The sequence below is a fragment of the Neolamprologus brichardi genome, chromosome 3 (assembly GCF_056152115.1).
Source record: "Neolamprologus brichardi isolate AB-2024 chromosome 3, ASM5615211v1, whole genome shotgun sequence".
Classification (NCBI taxonomy): Eukaryota; Metazoa; Chordata; class Actinopteri; order Cichliformes; family Cichlidae; genus Neolamprologus; species Neolamprologus brichardi.
In genome coordinates, this window is record NC_142106.1 from 46,261,405 (window position 1) to 46,277,959 (window position 16,555).

Here is a 16,555-nt window from a genome sequence, read left to right on the forward strand (position 1 = left end):
ACACAAAAAAGCACTTTTATTTATTTCCAAACTCAAGTTTAATCACTTCAGTCATTTAGTTATGATTTCTGCAATATGTTAAGGTTTGCCAGATCATTTTATCAAGTGCTTTTTAGTGGCTTTACTTTTTTATTTTATAACCTCTTGCACAATATATTTGACTATAACTAATTTAGGGATTTTCTGGTTTCCTAATTTTGCCTTAAAGATGACAAATATAGTAGGTTCATAAGCACCTGGCACTATTATTTATAAAGCTATTACAGGTGTCTCGGTCTCCCTGAATAGCATTAGTCCCTTGGAAGTCTTTGCATGATTACTGCTACAGCTGAATCAATGGTTTAATCAAGGTAAATCAGATAATACGTATGCATGTAAACACATCTGCTGCTCACAAAGCAGCCAAATTAAACCTGTGAGTGCAAGTGTAACCTGAACAAACACAAAAACAGCACACTCTACTGTTCCTCTTTCACAAAGGGTTTTGTTTTCTTTTTTAAATCTGGTTAATGGCTCGGATTTTTCACCTTTAAAATTTTAAAACAACACCACCACTCACAGGTGGCCTCTTGGCTTGATGAGGGTCAGGGCCTTAGGGGTTCTCCACGGTGCCTCCTCATTAGATTTCATTCATGTAATAGCCAGTTGCCATTCAACGATTAGGGGTAATGGTCTGAGCTTGAACTCTGAATGAAGATCATAGACTCTCGTCTGCTCCCTGCCACCGAGCGGCTCAAAGCAGCTCACTGGTGGCCAGATATAGGGCTCGCCTTTAGAGATTTCAGTTCCTTTCTCCCTGTCAGTTCGTACTCGGGGCAGTGATTTGCAATGACGGATGGGGCGATGCCTGAAAGCGCAGAGCATCACAATCAACTCATCAAGACTTTAGTATTGGAGTGCTGGTTGTCAGCTCCAGCAGATAAATGGCAGCTCTGGTTTCTAAATCTGACAGCCAAAACCGAGAATCGGATGTCTTTGTCCACAAAAGGCTTCCTAAAATGCGTCCCTTTTATCCCCTCAGCGAGCTGACTGTACATCTTTCAGATTACACATCACAAACTGAAGTAGGAGTATTTTGTCTATGAATAACTATCCAATTGCAGCCTAAATAATTCATTACCAGAAAGGCTTCAAACCACCTCGAGAAATTACGAGCAGGAGTAAAAACATTGTGTCCCAGGTAATAATGTAATCATTTGTGTAAAGCACAGTGACTGCAGTTATTGAAAATAATATTTTATGTCACTGTACACACACACACACATTTGATGGAGAAGGCCAAATTGTTCTTGTCATCATCGGGGCTGAGAGAAAATTAAAGTCTGGCTCCAAGAGAACGTGCAGACATGACATGACTGGCAGGTTGAAGTGGATACTTCGCACACGGACAATTTATGACAGAAATAACCTGCCAGACGTTTCAATCATCTCGATTTCCTTCGTGTTTTTCTTTTTTTTTTTTTACAGTGTGGGGGCTCACAGAGCATCTGTTGACAATAACAGCTACCCAAGTGTAATGACTATCAGAAGATAGCTGTCGTGACTTTGCGTGTCGACGTGAACAGACATGGCAATAACTCGTCGCTTGTCATGTCTTTAAAATGTCGGTGGGGAGGACAAGAGAGTGGAGAAAGGTGGGGGGACGCTGCCGAAGGATAAACTATTTTCTATACTCATGTCCACGTCCAGGTGGTGGCAGGTGAGTTGTTCAATTGGAGAACAGGTTGACATCACGACAAGCACGCTGTCAAACACTGCTTGGGTAAACATGTCAGATTTGGTATGGTGGTGGTCTGTATGTAATCGCTTTTACTTGAGTGTTCACTGCAGTGGGACTTTGTAGCCCTCCAGGTACGTACCAACTACACAGTCATCTACATGACAAACTGCAGCCTCGTTAAAATCAGGCTCAAGGATTTAAAAGAAGCCTTTGTCACCTTGTCTAACTCGTATCCTCCTTAACCGATTCATAATCCAAGGGGTTGGTACGACTATTTTCTTTTTATTTCCTAATCAGACAACTTGACATTTACGCCCACTTTCCGCAGCAGTTGCCAGATGTGCGGAGGCGTGACAGTAGGCAGCGTTCTGAACTAGGTCTTATTTCCCTTTTTTCTTTTTTAAAATTCCTGATATGACTACCTCCATCTAATTTCAAATCGCAGACGAGTTAAAATGTGCATTTTGCCACATCTCTGTGACAGGAGGCTGTTCACTCAATCTAAAACTTCTGCTATCAAATATAGTATAGAAGACACCCACACGTGTAGCAGCTAGCTCATTCAAAGAATTAAAAATGAGATCTTTACAAGCTGACTATAGCTGGCATACCCAGTAGAGGACACACGTACACGTTATTGGGCCAAAGAAGAAGACAATACACCTTTCAATTTCAAACCATAATGCCTTGGTAAAATGAGCACTCTCCTGCAAATGGACTCTGTCCTAGAACAAATGCCATCTCTTCTAGCTGCATAGAAACCCTGGCTGTGACTGAACTGAACGCTCTGCTGTCAGGACAGAACTGCCCGCAAGAAAAACTTTCCAGATACGAAAGGAGTGAAGGCAGAACAAAATGAAAGGAGCAGAACTATCTCCCAAATCACCTCGGGGGTTAAGATGCAAAAAATAAAAAATAAAAAATTGCGCTTTGACAGCGAAGATGAAGTCTGGTCAGGAGCTGTAGCCAGTGGCAACAGAGAGACAAAGAAATGGAAGACAGAAAAGGCGGCTCAACCTGTCTTTGAAACTTTATGCATGTGATAGTGCGCAGCTTAAATCTACACATAAGCCGGAGCCGGGCGCAACTCGATATGCGGGGCATTTTTCTAATGTCAGGGCAAATTAATTAACCAAATATCTCAGCGCTTTGTTATGCTCCCTGCTCTTATCGAGAGGCTAATTATCACTATCAGCTTCCTCTGTACGTCAGTGGGATTATTAGGCTAATCACAAAGCTTTTCCCTTTGGAGACAAGGTTTTCACTCTTCGACAGAACAAAGCTGTTATTGTCCTCCAATGACACGGTGACGGCGATGAAGCGAATCAGCATTTGTACTTGAAACGTTAGAGTAAAGCCATCGTTAACAGGCTCAGAGTTTGTGCTAGGTAGGTGGGTCTCTCAGGTGCTTCACCTGCACTGGTTTAGTTATGAACCAGTGCTTGAGCTGACTGTCAATTAAAAAAAAAAACAAAAGCAAAAACACACCCTCAAAAGCTGTTGTGCATTGGCAATCTGGAGCTATTTTGTTGCTGCAATTTTCCCACAACCTGTTTCACTCCACTACATTCCTCAGGATGATTTTAGAAAATAAACTAATCCCTGAGAAAGTGTGAACATGTTACATTTAGCATGTACACTTATATACCACAACATTAAAACCACCTAATAATGGGTAGTGCTTCCGATTGCTTTCAAGAGTGCATGCAGAAACATGCACGTTTGCATGCACTGGGAAGTTACCAGTGGATCGTTTGGGGCTGGTGGGTTGTTCAGGATTGTTGCGGTCCTTCTTGCTAATGCGGGTTTTGATCCGAGTTTGAAGACCAAATCAGAGCCTTAGGCTTTTTGAGAAGAGGGTTCATGGTCTGAAACAATGCTAAGGCAGGTGATACGTGTCAAACAAATCCACACATTTTACAGCAGAAAATAGCATTTTAAAAATATTGTCAGTCTTATTCACTTTCCCTCTCTGAGGCTTTAATGTTGTGGCTGATAGGTGTAGAATGATCAGTAATGATAATGAACCATGAGAAAGTTATTGCTGTAGTGCATTCTGGTGTGCTGAGGCTAAAAACATGATGTTGCCACATCTGTACAGTGAGGTTCTCCCTGTATTCCTGTTTTTTTTGTTTTTTTACCAAAACAAAAACCATTAAATTGGAGGGACGCTGCTGTTCTCACAACGCTAAAAACATCTGCTGAGCCAGGGAATATTGGACATTGCCAATCAAGAAACTTTAGCAGACATTCTGGAGAGTTAGATGAGAACATCAGTACCATTTTCATTTCAGTGTGGAATCCATGAAGCCAGGTAAACTAAGCAAAAACAAAATTGCTCCTGTCAAAGGTAACAAGTCCGTCTAGAACAGCGGTCCCCAACCCCCGGGCCTCGGACCGGTACCGGTCCGTGAGTCGTTTGGTACCGGGCCATGAGAGTTGAAGTTCAGGTGTGAAATGTATAGTTTTCAGGGTTTTTATCGGTTTTCAGCGTTATTTTGTTATCGTTTTTATCGTTAACTCGGTTTTCCTGGGTCTTTTCACGTGTGTTATGAATAAATGTTCTTTTTTTTTGGTATCGGTACTAGTTTTATTTTGTTGTATTTATCTGCGACACCTTAAAGGCCGGTCCATGAAAATATTGTCAGGCATAAAACGGTCCGTGGCGCAAAAAAGGTTGGAGACCGCTGATATAGAACTTTAAGTGTCAATCAGCATTAAATTCGACTGGAAAAGCACCAAGTTGTGATTTTCATAGGTGCTTTTGTGGGTAACATTTTCTTGGTTATGAGCACTGACTTCTTAAGTCATCAGCTGGTAGATTAGCAACCAGTGAGTGACCAGAAGTCACTGCAGAGGGATAAAACAGAAAATGCTTTTTGTGTGGCCTTCACAGAATGTTCTGGAATGTTTTCCTTGGACTAACTTTTCCATATTGTTCCATGTTAAGCAATCTGCTTTGCGAATGAATGATAATAAGAATGGTTTCAATCTTCACATGTAACTCTAGGGAGGGGAAAAAATGAAGCATCTGGCTCATATTTACTCAGACATTAAATTTTGGTACATGAAGAAACTCAGAATCATGGGTTGTGAGATTGATAACGCCTACAAATTAAGCAGACTTTTTTCGTAAAGTACTTTAAAACACTTTTAAAGTACTTTGTTGAACCTCTTATAGGTGGCGGTGATTAGACAGTATTTCTAACAAAATCTGAGAACCATATGTTCAAATACTCTGTGTGATTGTGTCAGTTTGCTCTGTGTTGTTCTGTTCTGGCACTTTGAGGAGGTAAAAACGATGCATTTGCAAACAGCCTTCGTCCCAGGACTTACACAGTCACAGTGGCATTCTTTGGCATATGACGGGAATGCGGAGGGCACCCCTGTCTTGTTTCCTGTGCTGTGTCGCCTGCCAGCCTGAATGAATCTGCCAATTCCTGGCATTTCCCACAGAATGTGACTGGAATGTTATCTGCTTCCAAGTGGAATGCCTGGGTCACGGTTTCATCTCGGATTTCTTGAGCGACCTAGTATCCACTCAGAGTGCTTTCTCCCATAATGCAACAGGCAGACGCAGTTTAAAAAAAAAACAGTAAGCTTTCCTTGAACAATGAGTCTAGACATACATGCAGACGACATTTTTCTTACACTGCAATGCTAAGCTGATTTGCAAATTTAAGCCAGATTCGTAGCATCTTCCCTACGCACCAGATTAACCATCCAAAGAGCCTTGAAAAGATATATATTAAAAACACTTCACGAAATAAGGCACTCCAATTTTCCATTGTCCTGAAGGCGTTCAGTCTGCAGAGAGGTAGAGGCAGATGAAGCTGTGCAAGTCGCCTTATCCACCTCTGCATTGTCACAATGCTTCAAAGGTAAGGGGAGATGAAAGCAGTTGATATGAGCAGTCTGATAGTATCTGAAGATGGGGCTAGTGATCTGTATCCTGCTCCTTCAAAGGGATAGAGAAACAGAGGGAAAAAGAGAGAGAATGAAATGGGCACCAGCTATTGGTTCACAGGCAGCTATCCCACAATTCATTGTACCACCTTTCACTGGCTTTCTGGTTTCCAAAGCAGCAGGCTGGTGTATAAATAAGACCTGTGATGATTGGTGCTCCCAAAGGGGAAAACCTCCCTTGGTAGGTTGAGTCATGAGTGTGCATGTTTTTTTATAACATTCCGAATCCTTGTTCCGAAGTAGGACATAGTAGTGGAAACGGTCCTGGACTGTGTTCCTGCAATCAAATCCAGGCTCATAACATCTATCATTGAGAATAAACCCCTTGTCGGGGCAAGGCTGGATTCAGAACCTGTCGTCTTTGAGTTGCGTCGGGGACTTGAATGGCTTGAGCCCCAGTATCCTGCGGGGGTGAGCCCTCTCTTTGGTGCCATCCAGAGGCTTGTTGCAGGCCCCGCAGCCAAAGTCAATAAGGGCCGAGTCAGCTGAGTTAATGGGTGCTATACGGAACGAGGGCAGCGTGGGAGAGCCGTTGGCAGAACATGGAGCAGAACGCGATGTGGGAAAGGGAGCTGAGAAGGGGTCAAAGGGTGAAGCACCATCCGAACCACTTGACGGATCAGCCTTGAGGGCAAAGGGGTCGCAGTCAGGAGAGGGGAAAGGGTCACAGTTGGTGAAGGGGTTGGTGGGTGACGGCTGATAGCTCAGTAAGTTGCTTTCTGAGCGGTGTGGGCTGCGCCCACCACCTGAGCTTCCACCACCTGCTGAGATAAAGCTCCAAGGGTTGATGCGAGGGCGGATGGGAGATGGGCGGGGCCGAGGAATGACGCTGACCTCCAGGCGGCGTGTTTTGGGGCTCCAGAGCGCAGGGTTGGGGTGGAGAGCCTTGTCATCAAAGTCCTGTGTGTCTTGGCACAAAGGCAGGTCTAAAACTGAAAAGCACATAAAAAGAAAAACATTAATGAGGCACTGAAAGACAGTATCTGTGCGAAAAACACTGGAAACATTTCAAAACACTGTTTTTTGTCAAGTATATGTAAGGTGAATATAATGTGGTGGGGTGTGCAATTTCAACTGTTTGCAACTGGAGTACAACATGTTGACAAGGTGCTAAAAATTCCAAGTGCACAGCAAGCTGCTGGGCGACGATTCCTCGCTGAGCGCCTGACATTTTTTCATTCAGAGTTCATAAACAGTCAGTACAACACTGTGCTCATTACTGTCCCAGTGGACCCCAACCAACAAGACACTTCCTTCACTGTTTGTACAAGTGCTGAACAACAAGTGAGCAGAAGTTAATGCTTGGAGGAACATTTTGTTCACTGTAGGTCTACCAGTTAAGAAACAATCAGTAGCAAGACCCACTTCAAGAAGGATTTTAACATTACCTCTGTGGATACAATGTTGCAAATCTCTCTGAAAGCTCTGATTTTTCAGACGAGATGGCAAAACAAAAAAACCTTTTGGACCCCGTTGGACACAGGCCCTAACTTAAGATGACCCTGCTGACATCATGAGCGTTAGTGAATTGAGGAAGTTGCCATTTCCTCATGCGGAGCTGTACTCTCCGTAATGACTTAACCTTTTCACAAATACAAAATATGAGAAAAAGGCTTCATATTCAACATATTAAACATCTTCATCATTTTGTCTTCAACTGTCTTGGTAGAAAAGTTTAATTGTTAATCTGCAAATGACTCTCAGCGTACTGCAGAACTGCCCCAGTGCGCTCTCGAACACTGCTCTCCAACCAAACTCTGCCAAACAGTGTGTGATGAAAGTGAGCCAAGCAGTAATATGAAATCAGTACATTATTGTTCCAAGAAGAAATGGAACAATTACCAACACAGAATGCTGATGCAATTAGTTTAAATTAAGTATAACATAGCACAATGTAGATCTTTGACAAAGCAACAACAGTGGCAAGCAGAGAGTGTAAATTAGTACCGACAGGAACATTAAACTCAGTATAAATCAGTCTGAATGAACATTTGCTAGTTCCAAATGTGATGTGTCTGCCAAATGGCATTATTTACATCAACAGCAACTCTCCAAGGCTGCTAAGCTATTCAGCTGACAAGAAAAGAGCAATCAAGAGTCACATGAGAGCAGGAAAAAAAGTAAAGAAAAAAGCAGAGGAAGGAATCCTCTTTCACATGCACATTCTCCGCCAATAACCTTGTGGCAGTGCGTCTATGCATCTGAGCCTGAGTCATTACAGCCAATAAACATAATAAGATGTTTAGCTAAAACACTCGCTGTTTAATTATGTGTGGCTTTTTAGCCGGATATAACGGGCGCGCATGTTTTGGGAGATCATGGCTGTTAGCAACGGAACAGGCGAGGCTCGTCTGCTCAGTACCTGCGGGTAGAGCTGAGGAAAAAAACCTCTCTGTGGAGAATCCGAGGCTTTGTTACTCAATCGGACCATATATAGAGTGTGAAATGTTACCCAGGGGCACTCTTAAAGCCTTCCTGAAGCCCACTCGCTCACAGAACAACCGATGCTCATGCCTCCGTCATTACAGATCTGAAGTGTGTCAATGTGTTTCTAATGCATATTAGCCTTCGGAGGGATAAAACAAAAACAAAACGTGACTATACTGTAAAATTAAAACGCTGATTATACACAAAGAATTCATTTAAACACAAACCACGACACATTTCATAATGAAGGATACTAATGCTAACTACTGGCACTACTGGCCAAGCCTGAGAAGCGATGCTGAACTTCAGCCAAATTCCCAATCTACCCGAGCCGGTGAGGTCAAGAATAGATTAGTGGGAATTTTGAATGTGCTGCGACCTCAGCTGTGATGCCTCATGTTTCCCATTCATCTAAAGAAAACTGTCTGTCTTGGAAAGGGGTGGGCAACAAGAGAGGACTGGACGGTAGCTTTGCTTCGCAAGTATTAGCAGTGAAGGATGAAGGGCCAGCTGTTACCTGAGATATGCAAATAGGCAGAAGAAAAAGCTTTGATGTAAATGAAAAAGCTCATACAGCACTGAAGCCTCTGTTGTGCCAGAAAGATCTTGCTAAAGAAAAAATAAAAAGGCACAATAATTCTAAGGAACTGTGAGGGAACATTGTAATGCTGAGGCGGTACATTATTCAAGGCAAAGGCTGGATCAGAATTGCAGGGTGTCCTGTAGACACTAGGATGCAGATGAATTATACAGCTAAATTATAACAACAAACAAATTATTTTACCTATCTGGAGAAGACACTGCTTTAAAAACTGCACTTTTATCAAGCAGAAATATGTACAAGATGCAATTTGCTTCCTACATGACCCATAATGAAGCTTTAACGTAAGGTCAATATGGGAGTACTTTTCTGTTTACATGTCTAACACTTTCCCACACTGTCCATCTGATTACTGACATCATTACTTGGGTCCAATCATCTTCTCGCCTGCCTTCTTGGAACCAATCAGCCTGGTTTAAATCTGTGCTCTTGGTCATCCTCCCTTTCAGACTGTCTCCTCCCATCTCCACCTCAGAAACCTCGGCCAGAGCTCTGCTTAAGCCTCAGTCTTCATCTTCACCACCATCAGTGTCTAGACTCCGGGGGGTCCTGTCCTAAATCCTATCACTCCTGGGATTCTATCCTGCCATGATGACTCATCGGAGTCTAATTGCCAAATAATTAATTTCTCTCTCCCAATAAATTACGTTCAGTTCTTCCAAGTTATCTCTTCTTATTGAAAAGCAACTTAAAGAAGACCAATTATGCTTTTCTGTATTTTCTGAATATGTATAACATTATGACTAGGGATGGGTACCGATTTCATGGTAGTAATCAGACCAAAAAGCTTTATTTATGCTTTATTTCGGTGCTTTTTTCCCCCCTGAGATGTGATACACTTTGGATTCTAGCCAATCATTTTACGTTTCTGAGGATAGTAGGCGGGTCCAGGTACGTACGTTCTTTTAGAGCAGAGCTACAGATTAAAAATGCCCAAGGCGAAGCGGTCAAAAGTCTGGCTGTACTTCACAGCGAAAGATGCAAACTCAGCAGCCTGCAACAAGTGCTTTAAGCTGATACTGTGCAAAGGAGGTAACACCTCGAATCCGATGAAACACCTGGTGACGCATAGCGTTTTTTTAAAAGCAGAGAAATGCACCGCATTTGATAGCTTGCTGCAAGACCTCACACCGAGCACATCTACTGCGGGTGTGGTGCCTGTTATTGGACCCGGAGTTAGCAACATCCCCCAAAAACCCGAAGAGTAGAGTCCTGGCCCCTAGCCCTGCCAGTGTAGCAGAAATGATGACGGATGATGATGGCAGCAGCAGCCGTTCTTCTCTGCGTGAGTAGCTTAATGTTGATCGTGTGTAATTTACGTTGAGTAGGCTAACCACGTTATTACATTAATGCATGTAAGGTGAACTAGCAAACACCATCATAGCTACATGCGGCTGTCTTCTGGTTTGATGGCAGATACTCCCTTCACCCTGGCCGAAAAGGCTAAAATGACCAAAGAAAAAGTGGAAAACAGCTAAACATGAGAGGTTTTTGGACAAAGTTTGTGTTTTTTCCATTGTTTAAGCACTGCTTCCAGCCCAGAGTGATACCATATATGCCCCATAGCTGCAGAAAAGGCTAACATTGTTATCTTTTTACAAAAAAACAGCTAAACATGAGAGGTTTTTGGACAAAGTTTGTGTTCTCCATTGTTTAAGCACCGGTTCCAACCAAAGGAGGTATCTTGTATCAACAGAAAAGGCTAACTTGGTTATCATTTTGCAGAAAAAAAGAGACTGCTAAAAATAAAAACATAAGAGGTTTTTGGACAAAGTTTGTGTTGTCCATTCTTTAAGCACCGGTTCGAGCACCGTTTAAGCACCGGCACGTTTCAAAAGTACCGGTTTGGCACCGGTATCGGATAAAACCTAAATGATACCCATCCCTAATTATGACCAGTGACAGGTGAAGTGAATAACACGGATTATCTCTTCGTCATGGCAGCTGTTAGTGGGTTGGCTATGTTAGAGAGCAAGTGAACATTCTGATTTCAAAGTTGATGTGTCAGAGACAGAAAAGTATGCAAGGGTAAGGATTTGAGCGAGTCTGACAAACACCAAACTGTAATGGTTAGACGACTGAGTCAGAGCATCTTCCAAAACTGCAGCTCTTGTGGGCTGTTCTCAATCTGCGGTGGTCAGTATCTATGAAAAGTGGTCCAAGGAAGGAACAGTGGTGAACCAGAGACTTGGTTACAAGCAGCCAAGGCTCACTGACACAGATGTGGTCCAATGCAACAGGTGTCAGAATACACAGAGCATCGCAGTTCTTTGCCAATTTTTGAAGCAAAAGGGGACTAATGCAATATTAGACAAGTGGTCCCTTTCCCACCGGCTACTCAAGCCTTTTGTTTTGAAGGCAAGCCAATCAGAAGAAAACAGATAAAAGCAAGTGGGGCTTAAAGGGAGAGGAGCTAAAAGACGGCATACGAAACAAGATAAATATAAATAACATCGATAAATATAATTATATATTAAGTGTCATAAGGACTGTTTTGATCTGTGAATCATACAGCTCTAGTCAAATCAAGAATGCACATAGCAGGTCTCCTTTAATCCAGTTTTTGCTTGTTCATTCTGTACTTTCTCTCTCACAGTAACAAAAAATCTTCTTTTTTAAACTTTATTTTCTGGTGGGGTTGCCTGTGTAAAACAAACTCGGACCAACCTAGCTGAGAAGCGTGCAGGCCTTGGCTGGACCTCCTCCTCCTGTCAGCTCTGTGTTCCCAGGAGTCACTGCTCAGCTCCCCGTTACTGGAACTGAAAGTGGGGGTCCACTCCCCTGGGCTGGTCCTGTCGTGCTGCATGGAGGCACTGCTGGGACTCTGCGGCGTCCGGTGGCTGCTCCTCTCGCGAGGGTTTGGTGGAGGCGGTGTCAGGGGTAAAGGCTTTAGTTCTTGGTATTGCAGCGCTAAATCCAACAGGGGTCTGGGGAGCGGCTCCGAGGTGGAGAAGGTGATGAGATCGTCCACTACTGGAGGGTCTGAAATGAGGGGCCTAGGATGAGAAATCTCAAGTTCAGAGAGGCTGCGGCCCTCTAAGCAAGGTGGGTGAGTTCGAGGTGGCACTCTTGGAGGAATATCCAGGCAGCGACCAAGTCCTATGGAGGCAAGCAGGGAGCCGCTGCCCAGCAGGGCTCGGTGGGTGCTGTTAATCAGGCCACCGAGAGGCCCCCTCTCAGGCCTTGGAGAGCTAGCTGGGGAAGAACTCCCTTCCTCACTGCCCGAGTCTCCTTGAGACAGAGGAAGCCACGGGCTATCCTTCACCGATGAGCCTGCGGAAAAAGAAAGGTTTTAAAAAGACACAAGGAGAGCCCAAAATAGAAGAAGAGGAATACTCAATGTATTTAAAATTAATTTAGCTTCGATTCATAATTCACAGTCATGGCAGAGAGAATTAGAAAGGAGGCTAAGTGGAAGATAAGGTGGTAAAGCTGGTGGTGAAGGGCAGTGGATACCATTCTGAGCAGGCGTAGGGGTTGGCGTGACGGGTCGGTACTCCTCAAAGTCATCCTTGGAGTCTCCATTCTCATTGCTGTCTGCCTTCAGGAGCTTAGCTCTCATCGACAAGCTGAAAACAGGAAAGATTTCAACTTAAGCATGGTGATGGTTAAGCATATCAAATCCATACACACAGAAGGAATAAGCCATTCTGCCGTACCTGCTTTCCTGGGGACTAAGGCGCAGGACTTTAGGACTTTTGGGACTTTTGGGGCTCTGTGGCCTCCAATGAGGGCTCAACCTGAGGTCTCCGTTGACTTGTTTATGAGAAGAGGTATCCAGGGAGGGCCGGACTGGGCTGAGACCGAAAGTCCTGCTGTTGTCACTGGGTACTGCAGAGAAGAGGGGAGAGAATACAATCAGTATGAGCTTGTTTATTATCAGCTTAGTTGTGTTCTAATCGGGTGAGTATGAGCATCTCTAACTAGGGCTGCACGATTTTGCATAAAATGAGAATCACGATTTTTTGGCTTAGAATTGAGATCACGATTCTCTCACGATTTTCTTTCCCAGTATAAATATTTATTGCACTTATTAACTGCCCATCAACTTTGTAACAGTTGAGACTGAACATAAAAACAATAAATAAACATAAAAACAACAAATGTCTCACATTTTGTCGTTGCCGCAAAATGTTGTACTGCTTGAAATTCCGTCTCCACCGTTGCTCGACACTCGTGTATAGAGCAGGTAGAGCAACAATAGAAAAATAGTTGCGGGACGGCACTGTGTAGCGTTTGTCTAGGGTGTTGATCATTTTCCTAAATCCCTCGTTGTGCACAGTGTTGATGGGAGCCATATCTTTGGTCAGGTGATAAGTAATAGCCTCCGTAATTTCTTTGTGCCTGCGGAAGTTCGACGTGTATAGGGAAGCGCTGTTTAAGGTTCCCGTTATTGATGTTTGGGTGGTTGACCGGGACGGATTTTCTCCTGTCACTTTCTCGTCATCCCTGACGTGCTCTCCGTTGTTTTTTCCCTGACAATTTTAGCATCACACGACACAGCTTCTGTATCACGTGGTATAAGGCTCCGCCCTTGTCATTTGTTGAGCAGGAAGAGTGAGCGCTTGTTTTCATGCAGATTACGTCCCGGATCAAAATGCGGTACAATCGTCGTCGTCTTTTTTCTTTTTTTTTAATCGTTGTCATTTGGAAATGAGATCGCACATAAGTATGAATCGAGATCGCGATTTTCTAACGACTAATCGTGCAGCCCTATCTCTAAAACAGTTGACTTTAGAGCTACAATTCATGAAAGTTTAAGCTCCAGCGGACTTTAAAACAGATCATGTGACCACAGCCTATACCACAATAACAGCCGAACAGTCACAGGGCAGAAAGTGTGAAAAAAGGTGCCAAAGTTATCTGGGGGGTGAGCTCCAATGCAAACTTCTGATTAAAACTGGCACTGCATCTGCCAGACACTGGCGGCACACCAGCGGGCTCCTGCTGCTAACACAAAGTGTGTGAACAGTGCGTGAACTTTCAGCCAGCCTGGGCTCTACTGTCACAACACCTCGCAACATATGGACTCCATCACACCCTTCCTAAGGCCTCGAGGATCCTTCTCAGCATGTCAACACCCAACAAGCCAGATGAGCTATAACTGGAATGGGCACCACAGTTACATACTGCACATGTCAAGGTGAAAACTTTGAAGCTGTCAGTTTATTCCATTGAGTTGCGGTTCTGTTTTTATCCCCAGTGTTTTGCGCTGCCATTTCATTTCAGCTTCAGAAATGGGAAAAGTAAATATGCTCTCTGATTGGACATGCTGTATTATGTCCTTTGGCCTGTACTGCGGCAGAAGCCTGGCTGATGCACTTTACCGCCCGTCACTCTCCAGCACGATGTTTTCAAAGCAAGCACAGGAGGCAGATGATAGTGCTGGCGTTACAATTTTATAAAGATCACACTGTGGCTCCCCATTCCCAGCCTTTTCCTCTCTGAACTCTTTTCCTTTTTCAGTGTGCCGCTATTAATATCAACATGCTTTCATAGAATATATTTTCTCATCATTTTGTAAAGCTCACAGGTTTTCTCCTCTGCCCCACGCTGATCAAATCTTTCTATTGACAGTGAAAAAAATTAAGAGAAATGCTTCTGCTGTTGTTGTTTGCAGTGCTTCCAAAGGTCTACGGAGCCTAGATGTAAAAGTAAATGATACATTTCTTTTTTTTCTTGAAACCAACACAAGTTGGTGACATTGTGACACCGAGTTCATAACGGAATATTCGGAAAATAGAGGTGGTTTTAGGTGTGAAAGTAAAATTGTGGACATCAGGAACTCATCAGAATAGTGAGCTGCTGCCTTTTAAAAGGACACATCTCTACATATGACCGAAAAGGCTCTTTGCCTTTTTCCAGCTTGGGAGAAAAACACAGGAAATGGCGATCGCAGAGGCAACGACGTCTGCCTCGGGTAGATGTTGGCAGATGAAAATGTTTTATTGTTACAGTATATTTAACCTTTGCTACGTTGCACATTTTAAATGCTTTAAGAAGCTTCTGAAAGGCGTCAGTGTGATCCTGACTGGATGCTATTGTAACAACAAACGCTGCTGGTTACAGGCTACAGGGCTGCTGCAACACAGCCAACACAATCATCTTTATGCTCTTTCCTTATTAACCTGACTTCTATCAATGTTTTGATTTTGCGCAAACGACAGCGTGGCGGCGATTCCCACGCTCTGTAGCATTTAGATCATCTATTAAAAATCCAAATTTAGCCTGCTGTACCTCAGGTACTGGAACTGGAAGAAGGAAAAGGACTAATAGAACCAAATCTAATCCTGCCCCCGCAGATAGAAAAAATAAATAAATATATGATGACAGCAGTATCCATAAGCTGCCAACACACATGACACAGCCAACCTACTGAGATGCTAAAAACACAAACTATTACAATCTCAGAGTTCAAAAACTCTCTAAAAATAAGAGGCAGTTTAATTTTCTACATATCTATTCAGTAAAAACATGGCACAGTGGAATCTAACTCTGTGGACTAATGCAAATCAATTTGGCAGTTCTCTAGACAAATCAGTACGGGAGGCCCTTGCAATAAATCACTGCTTGCTACCGAGAGGGCAAGCATAAATATCCACTAAACACATTTTAATGACAGCCACACTCATGGCTTAGTGACTGCCATTAAGCAGAGTCATTAGGAAGTAAAGAAAACCAGCCCGCTACTTAATGAATAAATGAAGCTGGCAGATGTTTTAGATTGACTAACCACTTTATAGATAAATGTTTCACTGCAATTTGTGCTTTTATGTTAACCCGCGGTGGTAATTGTTTTGTGAAGTCTCTTTTATTGCCTGTTGCTACACCACAAAATTTCCTTTTGGGTTGTATTAAAACGCTCCGTGACCTGCTGGCTACAATTTCCCTCCGAAGGGAAAGATCTCGGGGCGTTTGTCTAAGAAGCCGACAAACAGGCGAGCGATGTAGATCTCTGCCGCTGCTGCAACCCTTCTCAACCCTTTTCTCCTGGAGCAGTGAATTCCTCCCTGCTTATTTTTAATTCAGTAAACCGCACTGTAGCCACTACATGCATATAAAAACTGTAGACGCTTAAGTGCCTGGAAAACATGGCTGAATAGCTCCCCCCACTGCAGCACCGATGTAACTGCAATCAGCAGGGGAGCAGAGCAGGGCAGCGGCGGAAAAAAAAAAAGCTGCTGAGAAGTGCTGAGCTGCTGAAAGGAAGTCAGATAATATTTGGACTGGAACACACTATTGAAAAGGGAAAAGGGTGTGTGTGAGAGAGACAGAGCAGTGAGGGGGAGAGAGAGAAAGGGAGCTGGGGCCCACAGGGAAATGGGAAGACAAAAAGATGAGTGGGTGGTTGAGAGCACATAAAAGGAGTAAATTTGGAAATGGAGACGAGTAATGTCGCAACAGAGTCTGTGTGTACATGCAAGATGGTGAGAGACGTTATTCTTTTGCTTTTCTCAGCGCGTTGAGAAACACCTCCACATACACTCGATATATATGTACGTAAAAACGACTGCACTCACACTGGATAGCGCGGAACCGCGGTCCAAAGGAAGGTGAGGAGCCCGAACCCAAATCGGGAGAGTTCCGCCTTTTCTCCAGGCCTGGGGATGCCTGCACCGTAATTTTATGGATGAAATCTGAAAGACACACAACAGGATGTAAGACATTCATAAAGTCAAGAAATGTCAGCTGTTTTTGAGGTTGCAACATTTTTTTAGCTTCCTTATTTCTCTAAAGTAGCCAAGAGTTTGCTTTTGTAGAAATCGAGTGTTACACAAATTGGGATAGCAGTATTTCATTACATATCTATAAAACACAGGAACTGAAGCAGACAGACAGGA

The 16,555-nt window shown here is 43.5% G+C and overlaps 1 protein-coding gene across 1 annotated transcript in view; it reads right to left on the reverse strand.

Annotated features, from left to right (window-relative positions):
- Positions 1 to 2,629: 2,629 nt before the first annotated feature.
- Positions 2,630 to 16,555, reverse strand: part of LOC102778058 (mitogen-activated protein kinase kinase kinase 11) — a 49,141-nt gene continuing 35,215 nt past the window's right edge. Inside the window, exons 6-10 of the mRNA XM_006802589.3 lie at positions 16,235 to 16,351; positions 12,374 to 12,545; positions 12,171 to 12,283; positions 11,382 to 11,987; positions 2,630 to 6,618 (exon numbers count right to left, since the gene is read on the reverse strand). Coding sequence (XP_006802652.2) covers positions 6,032 to 6,618; positions 11,382 to 11,987; positions 12,171 to 12,283; positions 12,374 to 12,545; positions 16,235 to 16,351 — 1,595 coding nt within the window. The 3' untranslated portion in view covers positions 2,630 to 6,031. The remainder of the gene's footprint in view (positions 6,619 to 11,381; positions 11,988 to 12,170; positions 12,284 to 12,373; positions 12,546 to 16,234; positions 16,352 to 16,555) is intronic.